Source organism: Macaca mulatta, chromosome 1 (assembly GCF_049350105.2).
Source record: "Macaca mulatta isolate MMU2019108-1 chromosome 1, T2T-MMU8v2.0, whole genome shotgun sequence".
Taxonomy (NCBI): Eukaryota; Metazoa; Chordata; class Mammalia; order Primates; family Cercopithecidae; genus Macaca; species Macaca mulatta.
Genome location: NC_133406.1, coordinates 232,163,676 through 232,184,931, shown reverse-complemented (window position 1 = coordinate 232,184,931; position 21,256 = coordinate 232,163,676). Strand labels below are relative to the sequence as shown.

The window sequence follows — 21,256 nt, the reverse complement described above, 5'->3', positions numbered from 1 at the left end:
CTCTCTTTTTTTTTGAGACGGAGTCTCGCTCTGTCGTCGAGGCTGGAGTGCAGAGGCGTAATCTCGGCTCAATGTAACCTTGAACTTCTGAGTTCAGGCAATCCTCCTGCCTCAGCCTCCCGAGTAGCCAGTACTAGAGTCTGGTACTACAGCCGCACAACACTATATCTGGCCTTTTTTTTTTTTTTTTCCTTTGAGATGGAGTCTAGCTCTGTTGCCCAGGCTTGAATGCGGTGGTGTGATCTCGGCTTAATGCAACCTCTGCCTCCCGAGTTTAAGCGATTCTCCTGCCTCAGCCTCCTAAGTAGCTGGGATTACAGGCACCCGCCACATCTGGCTAATTTTTGTATTTTTAGTAGAGACAGGGTTTCGCTATGTTGGCCAGGCTGGCCTCGAACTCCTGACTTCAAGTGATACACCCGCCTCAGCCCCGCAAAGTGCTGGGATTATAGGTGTGAGCCACCATACTCAACTTAACGTTTTTTGTTTTTTTTTACTTTGTGTAGAGACAGGGTCTGGTCAGACACTAGTCTGACCAGTTCAAACTGATCTTGAACTCCTGGCCTCGAGCAATCCTCTCTCCTTAGCCTCCCAAGGTGCTGGGATTACAGGCATGAGCCACCACACCCAGCTGTTCAGATATTTTTCAATCAAATAGTATGGAAAAAGGTCTGTGCGAAGTGACTTCATAATCTTAGCACTTTGGGGTACTGACACAGGAGGATCCCTTGAGGCCAGGAGTTCAAGACCAGCCTGGGCAACACAGGGAGACCCTATCGCTACAAAAATTTTAAAAATTTTTAAATTTTAGGTAGCACGCACCTATAGTCCTAGCTATTTGAGAAGCTGAGAAAGGAGAATCACCTGAGCCCAGGAGGTCGGGGCTGCAGTGAGCCAGAATGGCACCATTACACTCCTACCTGGGTGACAGAGTGAGACCCTGTCTGTAAAACAAACAAAAAAAACTCCAAAACATGAAACAGCCCAAGAAAAGCAAGGCTTAAGTCCTAACAGTGCCTCTAAGCAAAAGAGAGCAATGCACTATCCCTGAAAGAACAAGAAGCTGAATAAAACTTGCAAAGGATCATTAAATCTAATATATGCCTATGGTAACAAAAAGCTGTTTAAATCGTAGGCAGTTATAAAAGCATAGGATTATTGATATTTGTGATCTAAAAATACGGCTTGATGCCCCTTTTTAGAAAAAAGATGATGAATATGATGAAAAGACAGTCTTAAGAATAAATTGACTGGGCACAGAGGCTCACGCCTGTAATCCCAACACTTGGGTTCCAAGGCGGGAATCACTTGAGGTCAATTTGAGACCAACATGGTGAAACCCCATCTCTACTAAAAATAAAAATTAGGCCAGGCGTGATGGCTCATGCCTGTAATCCCAGCACTTTGGGAGGACGAGGCAGGATGATTACCTGAGGCCAGGAGTTCAAGATCAGCCTGGCCCACATGGCGAAACCCCATCTCTACTAAAAATACAAAAATTACCCAGGTGTGGTGGCGGGCGCCTATAATCTCAGCTACTCGGGAGGCTGAGGCAGGAGAATTGCTTGAACCCAGGAGGTGGAGGCTGCAGTGAGCTGAGACCGCACCACTGCTTTCCAGGCTGGGCAACAGAGCAAGACCCTGTCTCAAAAAAAAAGAATAAATTAACTGACAATTAGCTTTGATGGGGAAGCAGACACAACACTGCTCCGGGTGAAAGGAAAGCGGGCCCAGCCGGGTTCTCTGATGCTGTTAGCAGTCAGCCTTGTCATTATAGGTCAGTTGGGTGCTTTCAGAATTTTCTTAATTTGTTACATTATAAGTCGACAACTAGTAATCATCTTTCATTTAGGGTAGCTGGATTAATCCCAACATTTGTATTAGCAGTTCTTCTGAAAATCCAGACGTCTTAATATCTTTCACTAAAATCAAATATAAAAAGCAATCTCTCATGATCTTTATCAATGGTTATTTTTGGCACACTTAATGGGGAAGTATGCCAAAGCAGAGAAGCCACAGTAAATAATGAAAAAGTAATATAGCCTCAAGAAACTTCTGCACCACTAAAAAAGCAACCAGATTGGAGTTCTTTCTAAGCAACAAGTAGGTAACAAATATAATACAATCAGCATTTCTAAAAACGCACTTTATAATAAATTTTCATTTTTAATTCTTAAATGGTACTACAGTATCAAGCATGAAAAGCACTAATGTTAGAAGTGATACTTACTAATGATAAATGCCCACTTAAGTAAAAATAACTCTTTTAACACTGGTTTGACTGAGTTCTGAACAATCGAGTTCAATCAAGCCTCCCACCTCAGCCTCCTGAGTAGCTGGACCTGCAGACATATGCCACCACACCCAGATAATTTTTAATTATTTTGTAGAGATGTGATTTCATCATGTTGCCCAGGCTGGTCTTGAACTCCTGAGCTCAAGTGACCCACCTGCCCCAGCCTCCCAAAGTGCGGGGATTACAGACGTGAGCCATCATGCCTGGGCTGATTTGAGGTTTTAAATGACAAACAGCAGAACCTTCACTGTTTTTAATCTTAACTTTTAAATTATTTTCAACACCTAAGCAATCTACTGATAGGCATCCATAGTCAAAAAGTATAGATCCTCTTTCCAGAAAAATGCACATATATAGGAGACTTTGCTAGCAATTTCAGGATGTTCAGACCCTCTAAAACTCAAAGACTTTATGGATTTCAGATTAAGAATGACGAGAATTTGGGCCAGGCCCAGTGGCTCACGCCTGTAATCCCAGCACTTTGGGAGGCCGAGGCGAGCAGATCACAAGGTCAGCAGTTCGAGACCAGCTTGGCCAACATGGTGACACTCTGTCTCTACTAAAAATACAAAAATTAGCCAGGCATGGTGGCAGACACCTGTAATCCCAGCTACTCTGGAGGCAAAGGCAGGAGAATCACTTGAACCCGGGAGGCAGAGGCGCAATGAGCTAAGACCGCGCCATTGCACTCCAGCCTGGGCAACAGAGCGAGAGTCCGTCAAAGAAGGAAAGAAAAAGAAAAAAAGAAAAGAAAAGAGAAAAGACCAGAATTTGTAAAATTCAAGTCTTATAGGATAATAGATAATGCTTAATGTATGCTTGCTATATGCTAAGTATGGTGCTAAGAAATTTAATGAATTATTTTATTTAATTTTTGCAACCCTTTGTCATAGATAGTAGTATTATACCCATACAACAAGTGAGAAAACTAAGAGTTGTTAATTAACATATCCTATGTTACCAAGAAACATGTCAAAAGAAAAAACGTTCCCTAAAGGAAAATGCACAACAAAAACAATGATTAAAAAAAAAAACACACACTCCAGGCACGGTAGCTCACACCTGTAATCCCAACACTTTGGGAGGCCGAGGTGGGTGGATCACAAGGTCAGGAGGTCAAGATCATACTGGCTAACATGGTGAAACCCCATCTCTATTAAAAATACGAAAAAAAAAAAATTAGCCTGGTGTGGTGGAATGCACCTATAGCTCCAGCTACCCAGGAGGCTGAGGCAGGAGAATTGCTTGAACCTGGGAGGCAGAGGTTGCAGTGAGCCGAGATCGTGCCACTGCACTCCAGCCTGGGTGACAGAGCAAGACTCTGTCTCAAAAAACAACAACAACAAAACATACAGAGCCAGGGACAGTGGCTCACACCTGTAATCCCAACACTTTGGGAGGCCAAGATGAGAGGATTACTTGAGGTCACGAGTTCAAGATCAGCCTGGCCAACAAGACAAAACACTGTCTCTACTAAAAACACAAAAACTAGCCGGGTGTGGTAGCCCACACCTGTAATCCCAGCTACTCAGGAGGCTGAGGCAGGAGAATCGCTTAAACCCAAGAGGTGGAGGTTGCAGTGAGCCAAGATCATGCCATTGCAACCCAGCCTGCGTGACGGAGTGACACTCTGTCTCAAAACAAAAACAAAAACAAAACAAAACAAAACAAAACAAAACACTACTCAAATAAAACAGTTCAAACCACCCCTACAATACTATCCTAATTATGTGTGTTAACCACCCAACAGAGGTCAAACACACAAAAAGATATGGCTAAAAGAATTAAAATGCTAACTAACTAATATCCTCACTAGTCCTTGATCTTCTAGTGAGGAACAGGATGGGTGCAGCCAACAGGAGTCCTGTTCTGCAGAGCCACAACCGTGACAATGAAGATAAATGTGCATGTAAGTCCCCTTGAAAGGTTGCAACTTTCCTGCCTTGGCTAGAGCCTCTGTCATGGTGCCATGTGGTTTCTATGTAAATCCGCTGGTGGGTAGAATCATTTCTGACCAGTTTAGGGAGGTTCTGGGTAATGTTATCTTTGCCTTCTTACCTCCCTCACTACTCCCTCCCCACCACTGAACACAGTACTTTTTACTAGAAAACATCCAAGCTAAAAGATTATCAGTACAAGTAAAAATGTTGTCTCTCTAGCAGATAGAAAAATGAACAGATAAGTTAAAACTTACAAAATTAAATCTGATGAGTTTATTCCATCATTAGTGTAGAAACACAGATCACATATACCTGAATATGCAAAGAAAGTTAAATTATGATGCAATCAATGCTATCCTATAAAAACTAAATTAACAAAAATAGTCTATTAGGGAAGACATCTGGTGTATCACGGCAAGAAATGTTAATGATATTGTCTGCAACCCTGTAATCAATTTTTTCTCCCAGCAGCTCTCTCATTACACTGTATTAGGTCTGTGTGCCTGCAGGATTTATGAGAGCTCCACATATGGGGAAGCTTTGCCAACTGGCTCTGATTCAGATCCAGCTCAAATGACTTTGGCAGCACAAAGCATCATGAAAGAACAATCAATACAGTTAGTTTTATGTACCATCATCTTGACTAAAAGATGATTTGTCCTCTCACTACAGAATCTCTCACACCTACATATAATGTACCCAAGTGCTCCACCAGTCATGAACTTATTTAAATCATCAGTAGACACAAATATTTTTATTGCTAAAAATTAAATACTAGTCATCATTAATTCTAATATAAAAAGTTTACAAAAAAATTAATGTTATTTTGGGGAAGACTTAAAATCCATTCAGCAAATCCTGTTGAGTATTACACTAAATAAAAGTATTAATAATAGCATCCACATTGGTTAAGAAAATATCAGCCTGAAAGATAAAACCTGCTTTTTAGATATATGTGGAAATAAGACATACCAGTAAATAAGACATATTGGTAACTGGTAAAGGCTGAAGCTTTAAAAGTAGATAGTCACACTGGGAATCTACTAATTTGTCCCTTAAGACGTCAGTCTTTCTCTGGGAATTAAAATTAGACTTTTATCTACACTACACTGGGTTCTCTCTTCTACCGTAAATGGCTATTATTTCAAGAATTCCAAGGTTTCCACAATGTGAAACCCCTATCCCCTTTTTTGGTATGACCCTTGAGTAATTATATCAGCAAATATGTAAACATGTTATGCTGTTGCAACAATTACTCCTGATTTGGTTACAATTATCAATATATCATCTCTACTGTCTTGGTCCTCTTCATTTTTCTTACCCATGAATGGCAGCCCTAGCCTCCTACTTGGAACTTTCACCATCTTTCCCCGTTCCACACCGCAAACTGCTGCAGTCAATCTTCTTAAGCAGTGGTCTGCAAGTTGGCTTGCCTAGAATAAAAAAGCTTACACAAGCTCTCTACTGCCTATGACATAAAATCTTAACTTTGCTAACCCTGAAGATACTCTACAATCTAGCCCCATTTTATATCTCCACATCTGCCTCCCCAAATCCACTAACCTGTGCTCTTCAGTGACGTCCTGCGGGTCATCTTCTCACAACTCCCAGACTCGTCAGCCTCACTGCCTGCGTTGCTTATAAGGACAGGCTGCCATGTACACCTGGAAGGCTGCTACACTCAGCCTATCCACTTCTTACTGATGTGTGAAAAACATATCCAGCTCCTCAAAACCTACCCACCTTCACAGAACTTTCCCAAGAGCCACAGCCCATCTGGAGCACTTTCTTTTCTTTGCCCCAAGATATTAATATTCTACACTGCAACTGAACAATTCACCATATATTGACAGTATCTTGCATTGTGTGTGTCTAAGTGTGAGAGACCTTGCTATCCTCTTGTATCATTTGCTAATTCAGTATGAACTGGGGTGCCATAGTCACTTCTCTACACTGACTTCAATGCTTAACTAAAACTACACTTCTTTCCCATTAACCCAGTAGTCATTCAGAATAATAAATACTCGACTTTCAGAAAACATTACCATTAAATTCTCCATTAAGTCCTACCATTAAAGGAAGGAAAAGGAAGGCAAGTGTGAACTTTCCTAAAAAGGGGGTGCACTACACGATAATAACCCCTGTGATCACCCACACGGGTTCCTGTGCTTTAAGGGATAAAGCACTAAAGATACTTCATCATGCTGCCTCTTACACATCCCTCAGGACCACCACTAGTAACAGAGGAATAACCAAGGGATAGCTGTAAGAAGTATAGCTACAGCCCGACCCAAGCCTCTTAAAGTGCTTATTCTATATTTAGCACTGGAGAAAAGCCTCGCTATGTCTGAGCAATACTCTACAAAACGTCACCCAAGAAGACAACACCCAAAATAGTTTAGATCGGTGGGCCATGAGTCCCAATGAGCCTGGGGAAATGCACATTCCACACTTGAACTCAAACTTACCCCCTTTTTTCCCCATTTCAGTTGCCAACATCCATACTCGCTGCTGATTGCCAGCTCCTGCTCCTTGCAGCAGCCCAGCATGCTCTCTGCTGGTGCCAAAATACCCTTCCACCAAACCCCGCTAACTTCTGGAACTGTCCTAGAGGGGTAAGGCAAGTCCCGTATTTTGCTTCCTCTGTGCATGTACTTGTTACTCCTTTAAAAACACATATAATACAGCACATTTTAAAAGGGGCTCTGGGGAGGGAGGTAATATTCCTATTTTATACCCTATGGGATATAAAATACTGATAGCTTTTAAAAACGGGATTCTCCTTACCCCTACAGGCCCTCTCCCGGCTTCAGAAAGATGCTGTGGTGGCTGTGATGCCACCGGCAGAGAGCATGCTGGGGGGTCACACAAAGCAGGAGTTGGAGATCTGCAACAGGCCTGGGAGTTGTGGACCTAAAAAAGAAAACAGTTTTAAGTTAACGTGCCCAATGCTCCATCATGCCCTGGTTATTAGGGGCACGCAGCACACAAGTCGGTATCTGCAAAAACTCTTTAGCAGATGACCTCTGAAACCTCAGATAATTTGTTCTACCACTAAAGTTAACCTTTTTGCATTAATCAAAGCTGTTACCTTATTTCAGTGTGAACAAACATATGACCCTTCTGGCTCTACACTTTAATCCAGGTCCTATCATAAAGCAGTATGGTGTGTGCCCCTCAAAATAACCAAGTTAAGATGTGAGATAGTGCCAAAGCACAGTTAACAGCAACATGCTATGCTTATAATAAAAACAGAAATGCAATGGCGTCAGATAAACACAACCGTAAAATGAATCACAAGTGGACAAACTGAGCTTTCAGAAGAGTTTCTAATGACAGAAGCTAGAGGCATAAGACATGTACTTAATAAGGAAATAGGGCATTTGCGTGGCCAAAGAAAGGCCCTGCCATTTTCTCAAAGTTCAAATTTAACTGTGTAAAGCTGAAGGCAAAGTAAACAGACAAAGGCCCCAAAACAGAGGGAAAAAGACAACAATCGCATGAGTTATAATTTTCTCCAAACGCCCACAAGGTGAGTATAATAAACAGGCACAGAGCATAAAGTTCCAGAAAGACATTACTTATTTTTATAGGCAAAACTAGTTTAGTATGTATCACGTGTCCTTTTTAAAATTAACTTTGAAAACATTTAAAAACCAGGGGAAAAAAAAAAATACAGAACAACTTCTGAAAGCTAGCGCAGTACACCTCAGATAACAGTTTGAATACATTCCTTTTCAAATATTTTAGAGAGTACATAACATTTTTTAAACCAACTTCATGTGGTTTGGAATGAACTAAAAAAACATAAAATCCCAATACTTATGTAAGAACCTGTCTTACGTTTGTCTAAAAATTACAGGTGAACAACCTTTTAATATTAAATCATTATTAGGGTGTCCTGTTACATATAATTCCCTTTGAAAAACAAAGAGTAACAACTTTCTGTAAACAAAGATTTTAATATATTTCATTAACTATTTATTTTTGTAAGTCTCTTAAGCTCCCTCCACACACACACACACACACACACACACACACACACACACACACACAAAACAAATACCAGGAAAACAAGCTAATGTTCAGAATGTTTTATCATGATCATTTTCTTTTCTTTTTCTAAAGATTACCATCTAGAGTACATCCTGGGATCTACACTAAAATGTCTGTGCAGTCAGGCTCTGATCTCACGGCCTCAGTGATAGTGTAGCTGACAGAGTGTCCGTAGCCATAACCTTCTCACCACACACCTTCTCCCCGCCATCCCCAACACTGCAAACTCCAAATTAAAGATTCAACTGTGCACCTGAATGTACAGCATATTCAATAATTTTTGCCAGAAGCATCAAAATAAAAATGGACTTCTGGTTAATCTCTTCCACTAGGAATACGACTGCCCAAACCACTCAAATCCTTACATTCAAATTAAGGGTTTTAAATCAAAAACACCTGGTAAAGCATTTCCAAATACTTCTGCATTATTTTAAGCATGCAAATAGTTCAAGTAATTATTAAAACATTTTACGCATTTTAAAAAGGCATTTTTTTGGCCGGGCGCGGTGGCTCAAGCCTGTAATCCCAGCACTTTGGGGGGCCGAGACGGGCGGATCACGAGGTCAGGAGATCGAGACCATCCTGGCTAACACGGTGAAACCCCGTCTCTACTAAAAAATACAAAAAACTAGCCGGGCGAGGTGGCGGGCGCCTGTAGTCCCAGCTACTCGGGAGGCTGAGGCAGGAGAATGGCGTGAACCCGGGAGGCAGAGCTTGCAGTGAGCGGAGATGGTGCCACTGCACTCCAGCCTGGGCGACAGAGCGAGACTCCGTCTCAAAAAAAAAAAAAAAAAAAAAAAGGCATTTTTTTCCCCCCCCAAAACAAGTCATTGTTCTTACATACGAAATGAGAAAATGTTGACAGCATCTGTTTCCCTAGTTTTTTTAGTACTTCTAATAGGTTTTTCTTGGACTATTGAGTTGGTTCTAAATACAAGCATCCATACATACATACATACGAATTACAAATTTCCAATTGAAGAGAATTAAGTTTGAACAAGACTTTACCAATATTCTTGCACAGTAGATTGCTGCAAATATCAGATTGTCTCAACCTTTCTTAAGCTCCTTTAAAATTAGAATACCTAGAGTTTTCTGCATTGAAAAAAATTTCACATATAGATAACAATTTTAGTAAATAACATTTTCAGAAATATATTTTATGGAAACACATATAATTAAACAAAACTTTTTCAATAGTTTCTTAGAGTCCCTCGATACAAGTAAATTAGAAGAAAATGAATTACCCAATCTCACAGTAGTAGCTAAACACTAAAACTTAAAATCCCAAGTACCCTATCCTGACTGGCAGCCATGAGTGAAGACAAATTGCTGGGAAGCTCAGAAAATGGGGCCAATAAAATGCTGAGATTATTTATTCCCAAGGCGTCATTTTGATTTCCACTTACGTTAATACCACTCTGTCCATTTAGAGGTTGACATCAATATCATGCAAAAAGGATGTGGTGGTTCAAAAAACTTTCAACATCATTACTCCATGATTATGGCAGGAGGGGCAGTATAGATATACAACCTCCTCTGACCAACTGCACCAAACTCAGGGCTACAGAATTCCATCTTGCTTAGTGCGGTGGCTCACGCCTGTAATCCCAACACTTTGGGAGGCCGAGGCGTGCAGATCATGAGGTCAGGAGTTCAAGACCAGCCTGGCCAACCTAGTGAAACCCCATCTCTACTAAGAATACAAAAACACAGCTGGGGGTGGTGGCAGGTGCCTGTAATTCCAGCTACTTGGGAGGCTAAGGCAGGAGAATAGCTTGAACCTGGAGGCGGAGGTTGCAATGAACTGAGATTGCACCACTGCACTCCAACCTGGGTGACAAGAGTGAAACTCTGTCTCCAAAAAAAAGAATTCCATCCTACCTCTTGCCTCTTAAAGAATTAAACAAAATTAGAAATTACAAATTTATATGTGTAAAGGCCACTTGGTCCTTGGATATAAGAGCTGAAAATACTTGATAATGAACTTTAATGGAAAGTTTTTACTTCATTGTCCAACACTACCCAACAAGTCACAAATGCATAACTGGGTGATACTGACCTTTTTATAGGGCACAAGCCAAGAAAGTAGAGAGAAGAAGGAGCTATAGAAATACTCAATTTTGCAGGCCTACCTTGAAGGACTGTCAAAAACAAAACCAGAAACAACGGATGTGCCACACAGAAACAAATCATCATAGCATAAGGCATTTTTCATAACAGTTGGCCTTTTCTGGGAGGTTCACATGTATACTAGGCCCTCATTTATCTTTACTGAAAGTCAGTCATATGGAAAACTCAAAACAATATAATGATGCTTTAAAAATGTTATGACTTAGGCTACATTCATTCAAACTCCTAAAGAAAACAACAAACTGAATTTTCTTCAAGTATTTTAAAAGAAATAGAGTTTTATTATTTCTATACATTACACCCTGCAGGCTAACAAAAGGTAAGTGAGTAGACTTCTTTGGTTTAAGAGAATGTTAATTTGTTGTTGATGTGTGCACTGTTATCAAACAACTATTACTAAAGTTTTTAAAAAATATTTATCCAGTGAATTTATTCCACTTAAATGTTACTTCATTCAGCATTCAGTAAATACTTACTGGGGACATTACCGCCAGCCAATGTGCTATATATGTACACAATATATACATCAGTGAATAAAAAGCATAAACCTAAGGTACCAACTAAACACCAACATCACAATCAGTGTCATTCTATGGGGCACTGGACACTTTGTAAGTTTGACCTTTTAATTTAAAAACAATCTGCTTGACAAGGTAGGTACTTTTTTTTTTTTTTTTTTTTTTTTTTTTTTTTTTTTTTTTGAGACAGAGTCTTGCTCTGTCACCCAGGCTGGAGTGCAGTGGTGCGATCTCGGCTCACTGCAACCTTCGCCTCCCAGGTTCAAGCAATTCTCCTGCCTCAGCCTCCCGAGTAGGTGGGACTACAGGCGCCTGCCAACACGCCTGGCTAATTTTTTGTAATTTTAGTGGAGACGGGGTTTCACTGTGTTAGCCAGGATGGTCTCGATCTCCTGACCTCGTGAGCCACCCGCCTCGGCCTCCCAAAGTGTTGGGATTACAGGCGTGAGCCACCGCGCCTGGCCCGGTAGGTACTTTATATCCCAACTTCACAGGTAAATAAAGAAAGTTAAGAGGGTTAAGTGTATTTCCCAAGGTCATGAAAGATGGCAAGTGATGGAAGGAGTATGTGAACTCAGACAACCTCATGTCGAAGTCTGAGCTCTGAACCTGGGCAATCTATCATCCCTCATCTCAATCCCAGAATAACAGACCCTAAATTCTGAATTAGCCATGTTCGAATTATGTGGACTTCCTGCCCACCCCCCACCAAAAAAGGGCTCTAATACAAGATTTACCTCCTATTAAACGAATGCCCATTCCGTGAATGTCCATACACTACATCTTCTGTGCTAAGTGGTAACAGCCAAGCTGGGATTAAAGAACTGCGGTAGATAATGCATAAGTCTGATAATTAAGTCACTATGTGTACACTTGAATGTGTGCACAAAGAGTGTGTGTAATGAAGTTGCTATCTGATACCTCCCAGCATCATCTATGGTTCTAATAAGAAAAGAAGACATAATTACTCATCCTCAGTAAGTTTTTGTTACAAAGGAGAAATAGCTTCTTGTTACTTTTAACGCATTTTGAAGAAAATAAATTTGGTGGAGGGAGGGGAATCTCAATGGCAAGTGGATCCTAAGATGAAGTTCATTTCTCTGCAGCCCTTCTGCTATACTGTCATGGAAGGCATGAATAAAGGGTGATGAGTAGCAAACAACTTATGAGTACAGACCAGGGATCAGAGAGAAATTCCAAGTGTTTTTCCTCCAGCTGCTCACATCTGACAATGAAACGAGAGGGATATGGTATTAAATGATAAATAACTTGGCCCCCACATTCACAGCAATAATGGAAATGTGCATTCTCCAAGGTAACTAGTAGTATGCATCCTTAGCTATTCCACATTCAGAACTAGCACTTAGAAGGTAGGCTGTTAGGGACACAAATGATACAGCGGCATTCTCATCTATGTGGAGCCGTAACAATATGTCAAGCCCAGCTAACCATAACCTGGAAACACTTTAACATCCCCAACTATCACCCCCAACTCTAAGGAATCTCTGTATCTGGCTTAACTTTAAGGACAATTTAAGTTTTAATAGAACAGTTAAGGAACCAAAAGGAATCAATGTTATTAACCCAAAACAGTACTTGTAATAGCTACATATACTACCTAGAAACTCATTTGGTATAAGTAACAGCTGAAACACCTATGTAACTTTAGGAAACCAAAAGCATGTTTTCCTCTATTGTATGAATGATGGCAATGCAAGAATCCACACTGAATTTCCATGGAGAATATTACAGGAGTCAGTTTGCTTGCTTATTCGTGAATAAAGAAAAGGTAGGAACTGCTACAGGAAACTACTATACAAGGAACTCTTCAGTGTTATACTGAATGAAAATTACTGTCTCAATGACCTTGTTAGCATTCTCAGACTCCATGATTATTTCCAGATGGCAAATTATTTGTCTTATACTTCTTAATGCCTGGGTTTATATAAAAATATGATTTTATTGTTTGTAGTAAACACACAAAGAAATCATTTCTTTTAGAACTAAAAATGAATGCCCTTCTTGTCAATCCTATTCGGAATGTTCTCCAAAGAAGATTGACATCCAATAATGCCACAAGTTGTCTGTCCACTTAGAATCTAAGATCACTGAGGGAATTAACAATATTTTATACTTCTTCAGTCCCCCTTTAGGTGCTGAGTTCAATAAAGAACACAAAGCAGGTATTCAGTAAATGACTGTGGAAAGCCCTGATTATAGCCAAAACATTCCTATTTGCACTCTGTGATATAAAGCTCCTCAATGATATTGACTCATTCAGAACAAAACCTCAAAGTAACTAAGTCACATGGTGACCTATAAAAGCTATGAGAGGGCAGCAGAAGGGTTGGAGATGTTAACCTAGGCTCTTTCCCTTGCAATTCATGAAGATACACTCAAGCTAGCCCAGGTGAGAGCTCTTTACTCAGAGCGAACAGGACAATCTAAGAATCCCATGGGAAGAACATCCGTACAGTGGGACCCAGAAGAGTCCAGGAAGAGATGGCTGTGCACACACTCCCCTTGGCAGTCTGCTGCTCTCCCCACAGCTTCCCTGTCCTCCGCTTTTCCCAGTTTCCTACCCTAGCATGTGAGCTTGCCTATGCCAGCCCTAACCCTGCTCGTCATTAAGGTAATTCTTTTTTTATTTTTAATTTTTACAGATACATTAAGGGTAATTCTTGAATTAGCCATTTACCTTTCCCCTCTACTAACTGCCTCAGTCTCTCAGTTTCTCAACTCTAAATTCTAAAAATGAAATTTGGCTCAATTAATCTTTTCACGCCAGGCCACAAGGATCACAGATTGTCATTCCATATTACTAGTCCTTCAAAAAGCTAAGTAAAGACTTCGCCAGCTATTTTACTATTTAGTTCAGAAATCTACAGTGCAAAGCAACCTTTTTAATCAACAATACTTCTTTCTCCTGCTTCTAAGTACGCGCTGTCCATAATTCTACCCCACCTCTTCTGCTTGCCTGACCTCCTGCTTTTGACTACTTGTTCCATAAATACTTTGGGTCAGCACATTCAAACAAAATCAGACCTCTCCATTTGTAAATAAGCCCAATCAAATGAATACTTCCTAAGAGAATGAAAGCTTCCTAATAGAATACCTAATTCACTACCTTTAAAACCTCAGCTCAGTTAGGAACTTAATTACTTGATACTATCATAGCCTCCACCTACCCTGTGGAAGTGTGGGCTCGAAATACACCTACCAGGGTAGGACGGTGGTGTCCCTATGTGTTTTGATGGTTGAATATTAATAAAGCAGAAGCCATGGATCCTATCCCCATAGGCAAGACAACCACACAACCTATCATCCACATTCAGACATTTTTGAGAGTGAAAGGGAAGGCTGTTTAATAGTTTGGCAGGACAACAGACAGGGATCAGGACATAGAGGCAGCTGTGTTCTATACCACAGACTCCGATTCCAAGGGAATGCAGCAGCAGAGTTGAGAAGACAATCCAAGTCCCCACATAAAATACAAAGACCCTTCTCCTTACCTCATATAGAGCTATTTCATGAAATGTGACCCAAGGCCCTCGATTCAATAAACTGCCATTATTCTAGTCTCGGTGACTGGCGGTAGATGTCTCCTCCTCCCCATGCCTCACCTCATTAGCTTTTGTTGTCTTTACCATCGTAATCTTACCTACTAATGTATATCATAAAGGGCATTCACCCAGTTATTTTTACAGTGCCCAAACGTACTTTATACACAAAATTTCACCATGGCAAAGGGATTCTCATTTATAGTATAAACGATGAAATACACTTCTCAGTTACAACCCCAAACCAACTTTTTATTTTATGATTGTTAAAAAGATAAAATACCTAATTACTCAACATTTCAAAGCTATCGGTTTTTGTTTCTTTCATTGCTCCACTAGTCATGTTATCTGCTGTGAGCAAAATCAAATTCAATTTCTTCTTCTTTTTACAATCTTGCAGAGAAACAAAGCTTATTTCCTTCTGCTCATCTTTTTCCCTTATAGCTTCAGTAAACTGAAGGAGAAAAAATCTTGATCATTTTCATCCATTTGATTATCTTTTAATAAGTACAGAGAAGCAAGAAAATAAGAAAGTGGAAATAACTATATTTATTCCCAGAGCAAATATTTCATCATCTGTTATTCTTACACAACAACTATGAAGATGTGCTGAATACAGAACCTCAAACAAAAACATGAGAAACAGCAGTGTGTGATTTAGAAAAAGGTATCTAAACATACTGCACCCTACTTCCCATATTGTTTTTGTAGACAGCTTTAATGTGTTGTATTAGACCAATACTGACAACAGAAGCTTCAGCTTTTATTGCTGTTAATACCCTGAGCAATTACCGTAACTCAGCAGGAACCTCTGCCCAGGACAGCAACTATCATATTGTAATCAGCATTTCATAAGAGATGCTGTTCAAACATGAAGGCACCTGCTAATGTGCAAAAAACTGTACAAAGGGGACTCAAGATCTAATAGATAAAATAAAAATATTTACAATTTTATTTCACAGCTATGTATTTTTCATGGTGCACTGATGTTTGGTTTAGTAAAAATCACACACAAAGACAGTGGGCAGGAAAAGGGCAGTAGCAGCAGCCACTACCAAATCAAAACGCTTCAGGAGTAAGGCTGCACCCGTATTTCAGGTGTCAGTGCTGTATCTGTTTAAAAAAAAAACACACACACACACTTTGGAAGGAAAGATATAAGTAGCAAAGACCTCTAAAAATGGTTTCTAAAAAATCATATTGACATAAAAACTGGATAGAAAGCATTTGATTTACAAGATTAAACTGGAAGGCCACCTTGCAATGCAACCAGGAAAGTTAAAAGCCACCTATCAAGAATAGATCCATCTTAGAAGTAAATGGCACATCTGACTTTGTCTTAAAACAGTAAGCATGCAACAACTTAAGCAATAACTTTTTAACAAAGAAAAATAAATAACATGTGTTTTTGTTTGTTTACTGAATATACTAATTTGGTACTTGGGCCATTAAAAATGATTAAAAAAAAAACAAAGGAGACGCAGAAAAAGATCTTTTCAAACTACATTTTTTAGACTGAAATATCACAGACAACATATGTCAGAACACAAATATTGTCAAATTACAAAGGATGCTGGAAATAAGAGCATTCACAGATAGCAATACACATCTCTACAAAGCTAAGGAATTAGGAATTCTCTACGCCTAAGAGTAGAGACAGTGGTTCACAATCTTCCAAGTACTAGGATCCCTTGTAAGATCAGAATGTTTCAAAAGATTCCCAAATGATACTACTTCGGTAGTATTTCAAATGCCAATTGTTTGAGGAAAATAACAAACACACACTGGTTCCTGACAGGCGTGGTAGCTCTCACTTGTAATCCCAGCACTCTGGGAGGCCAAAGCAGGCAAATCACTTGAGGTCAGAAGTTGGAGACCAGCCTGGCCAACATGGCAAAATCCTGTCTCTGCTAAAAATACAAAAAAAATTAGCTGGCTGCACTGGCACACACCTGTAATCCCAGCTATTCGGGAGGCTGAGGCAGGAGAATTGCTTGTTCCCAGGAGGCAGAGGCTGCGGTGAGCCAAGACTGCACCACTGCACTCCAGCCTGGGCGACAAAGCAAGACTCTGTCTCAAACAACAACAACAAATAGTGGTTCTTAACTGTGTATTGCTTTTAAATAAGTGAAATTTTTAAAAATCATAAAAGCATACTGAAAACAGGCTGAAAAATTGTTGTCCAGACGTGTGAGATCAATTTATTCATATAAAGCTTAGCATGTTTATTTGCAGACCTCTGCCAAATCTCTGCAGATATCCAGGGATCCAAAGCCTAAAGTGTGGGAACCACTGGTCTAAAAAAGTGATTTCATAATGAGGAACATCAACACTTATATATTCAGGAAGAATTTTTAATGAGAAAGTACAGTAGCTACGTCCTCACTTCTGCAACACAGGGACTAAAACTGGAAAGAAAGTATAACAGCTTTATCGTGCCCAAGCCAGACTTCTTTCAACCTCTACCCCGGGAAACCCCCACAACAATTTCAACACACTCCACACCAGCCGAAATATTGAAGGATGTGACAGGTTTCCATTGGAAACTATTCTCTGACCCATTTATATTATTTTCCCTATTCATCAATTTACTGAATTTACTTTACTTCAGGCCCTTAACAATGGCTGAGAAGAAACAAGCTACTTCAGAAATTCAAGTGAATTTATCTGAAATTGTCAAAAGTTACTAAAGGGATAAAAACTTCAGAAATACTGTTTACAATATTAGCATTATGAGAGTAAGTGTTACAAAGCTGAAAAGATGGAACTAGTAACCCTCATTTCAGTGCTACTGCCACAAGGCAGTCAGCACTCAAAAGGTGAACTGGTAACCTCGTCAACAGCGATGGACTAACAATAAGAAGAGATAGCCAATGGAACTGGAAAAAGAGAGAATACAGAGCAGAGTGAACAGCACATTAAAAACGCTTACCAGTTTGAAGTCTTGAATGCTACAGATGAAATACGGTGTGTTTGGCCTCCGACTCTCGATATACACACAGTCTTTAAAAGAAAAAGAAATTTTAAAACAATGGCATTTATCTTTAAGGGAACAAAGACAGGGCCCATAAAGCCACTGCATAAATAAATGACAAGGCACATATCTTTTATTGTAATTTTTTTTCCAAAAGATGATATTAAATTGCAAATATCTTTATGCTAAAGGAAAACAGGCCTTTGGTTCTTCCTGATTATTTTTCTAATAATTTAAAGAACCTGATGAAGCCTAAATTATTTTCTTCAGAGTCCCTGAAGAAGGAGGGGAGGATTCCAAAGGATTATCCATATTCAGATGAAGACATTTAGATAAAAGAAACTGCTCACTCAAGATCACACATCAAGATGAAATCTTGAGTATCTTATTCATATAGATGCTCACATGTCTTCAAAAAAGAGAAATGGCTTTGCCACATGCTACTATATTTGTAATAAATATTTTGTGAGGAAATAAGTGAAACATGCAAAAATGACTAGTTTGAACATGCTACTACGATGACTTTTTCAACTAACCAAAAAGAGAAAGAAAACTAATCTCTTAGAGACAATTTGCCATTACATTGTACCCTAAACACATTTTATTTTCTAATTGTAAACAAAACCAATGCCACTAATCAGAGATGGAATAAAGTAAATCAAGCTGCGTTTTCTTCAGGGAAGAAGAGTGCTTTCTTAAATTACATTTGACATGACAGTGGTTGGAAAATAATTTTTGATGCTCTCAATGACTGGAGTGTAAAGCATTGCTTTTTTTCTTTTTTTTTGGCTGGTCTCCAACTCCTGGGCTCAAGCAATCCTCCCACCTCAGCCACCCAAAGTGTCAGGATTACAGGCATGAGCCACCATGCTTGGCCAAGGTTGCTTTTTAAAATGCCATGTTAAGACACTTAAATAAAAAGTATTGATTTTAAGGAAAGCAGTGGCTATAGAGACAGGTAACCTTCTCCTAGCCCCATATCACAACCTGAGATCATCATAAAGCTTAGGACAGGAAAGTCTATGTATTATTTACTGAAAAGTAAAGTCACAGTCAATCAAATCTAGGAAGAGTGACCATAATGCCTCATTCATTCACTCATTTTGCATAGACAGGGCCTCACTATGTTGCCCAGGCTAGTCTCAAACTCTTGGGCTCAAGCTATCCCCCTGCCTCGGCCTCCTAAAGTGCTGCAATTACATGCAAAAACCACCACGCCCATCCCATAATGCCACTCATTTTATACTTCCTCTTGACCCTTCAGAATGGGTGTGTCTCAGAATAATTCAGATGCTTGACAACACAGGCAACTTCCTCTACTGCCTCGTTTGTCTTATGCGTTGAGAGCCAAGAAAAAGCACAGAAGTAGCAACAGGGAGTCATCACAAGCCCCAACAGACCCACTAAGATGATCAAGAAGTCCTCACAAATGAGACATTCCAAAAACCTTTCTGCAGAACATCAGGATCTTTGTACCTACCCAAAAGGCACTCCAGAAAAAGAAATCTCAATGACAACTATTTAGGCATTCAGAATTCCCCAACTGATTCTCTACTCAATGACGGACTCAACAGAGATTTAATCCCTGAATCCATGTAAAACAGTAGCTCAGGAATGAACTGTTGACTAAGCTTTCCCTATATCTTGTTCCAAGGTCCCAGATGCTAAATAACTCTGCTTCAGCATTCAGGCAACATCAACTTAACATGCTAATCATCTTAAGGGACAAGCAAGAGAATTCTTCCCACCACAGTAGATCATTCTTTCATACTCCTACCTTGGTATTCAAGTAAAAACAGAAGAAACTCAATTCCCTAGATATAAACTGTATCTCCAAATTACGCAATTTTGGAACAACCCAAAGTTCTTAGTTTCCTGTGTTTCAGTCCCTGTTATACCCACTGCCAGCATTTCAAATCTCTGGTTATCAATTATTTACCTATCTTACTCAACTCAACATGCCCTCTCCTTTCTGTTGCTTCCTATATACTATATTTCATGACATTAACACCATCACAGCCTAGCTACTGACAGAGCAGGAGCATCACCATCTTGGACAAGCACCGCCACTTTAAAGTTCCCCTTGATCAAAAACTGCCTAAATCCAACCCAAAGGGCATCAGCCTAATGGCTAATGACATCATGACCATAAACCACAACTGATATCTCCAACCAGAAACATTCCAACCCTAAGATAAACCCCTCTCTGACCACAGACCTGCCAGCCCAGAGATAACCTCCCCTCTGGCTAGAGAGATGTCAGCCCTGAAACATTCCAACCCCACAATAAACTTCTCCTCCACCAAGAAACATTCCAAGCCTGTGATAAGCTCTCTTGCCCTAAACCCTTAAGTAATACTCTTAGTCTGTAATAGAGAGTGCTCCTGACCAAAATCAGCGAGAAGCCCCTGTCAGGTTTCTTCTCCAAAATGAACCTGTCTTTTGACTGTTGAGCCACTTTTCATACTTCTTTCCTCATTCTTTAACTCGTACAGCTACGACTCACTGGCTTCAGAACTAATAGGTCCCTTTCTAATTAATTGCTTCTACCTTCTTGAGGCTCAAGTGACAAAAAATACTTCAATGGTCTGGTCTCACTCCACACCCCATCTTCCCCTAGGCTGCATTCACTACAAGAAATCCCAGCTCTGCTCCCAGTCGGCAAAACTCCTTCTTCTTTCCTTCTACCAGTCCCTGATCATACCAACCTTAGAATTAGTTATCAGTTCCATATGGAGTAACTTCTCATGGCTCCTCTGTAACTAAATGGCAATACCTCCCTTCTTTTACATAACATTAACAATTTACTTTCCTTATCAAGTTATTTGGCAGTCAGGTGGTCTGCACTGTCCACTAACAATTTACTATCAATCTTGTAGACTCAGAGGAATGTACTCAATTCTACGTTTCCTGTACTCACCAACAACTAATGTCTGCCATTAGTGTGGGGGTTAAAAAATATAAAAAATAAAAAATAAGGCCAATGCAGGTGGATCACCTGGGGTCAGGAGTTCAAGACCAGCCTGGCCAACCTGGTGAAACCCCAACTCCACTAAAAATACAAAAATTAGCTGGGTGTGGTGGTATGCACCTGTCATCCCAGCTACTCAGATCACTTGAACCCAGGAGGTAGAGACTGCAGTGAGCTGAGATCACGCCACTGCACTCCAGCCTGGGCGACAGTGGAACTGTCTTTAAAAAAAAAAAAAAACCTGAAATAAACGGGAGATGCTTAGAAAGCAAAGACTATGTATAATGTTATTCTTTTTACACGAAGAAAAGCTTTATTTACATATACTTTAAATAATCCATAGGATCATGACACACCGTCTTACTCTGAGACATAAAGCTAACTTATATATAAAAAACTTTCCAGAAAAAGGAAAGAGAACCTATGTTCTTTCATTTCCCACTGCAAAGTTACATTCAGGAAAAGGACTGCCTGTAAATACACTAAGATGTAGCTCTGTTAGAGAAGGAAGGAAAGGAACATGCTGGTATGTCAAGGGCAGCCAAGCACATCTGTTTGCCTAAACACATCTCAACAGTTGTACTGGAGCTGCCTCACACACCTAGCCTGAGAAATTCTGCCATGAGGGATAAGTGTGAGAGAGATCCTCAACCGGACATACGGAATTACCACTATTACTTTTTATTAGATTAAAAGCCACCTCTTTTTGTTTAAAAAGCGATTATGGCAACTCACACTAATCCACAGCTATGAATTCATAACAGACAGTCCAATACACAAGGCTAATAATCTGTAAAATGGGTGAGTG

General features: G+C 40.0%; 1 protein-coding gene across 19 annotated transcripts in view; it reads right to left on the bottom strand.

Moving 5' to 3' along the window:
- The window catches only part of RERE (arginine-glutamic acid dipeptide repeats), a 469,651-nt gene that overhangs the window by 252,909 nt on the left and 195,486 nt on the right, over nt 1-21,256 (bottom strand). For 11 of the 19 annotated variants that reach the window (XR_013413051.1, XR_013413057.1, XM_077988803.1 and 8 more), the window contains 2 exon segments: nt 17,436-17,506; nt 7,024-7,149 (listed from right to left, as the gene is read on the bottom strand). Coding sequence is in view for 15 of the 19 variants with exons in the window: in XM_077988803.1 (XP_077844929.1) it covers nt 7,024-7,149; nt 17,436-17,506 (197 nt within the window). In the remaining 4 variants the exon portion in view is untranslated. 19 annotated transcript variants of the gene reach the window in all.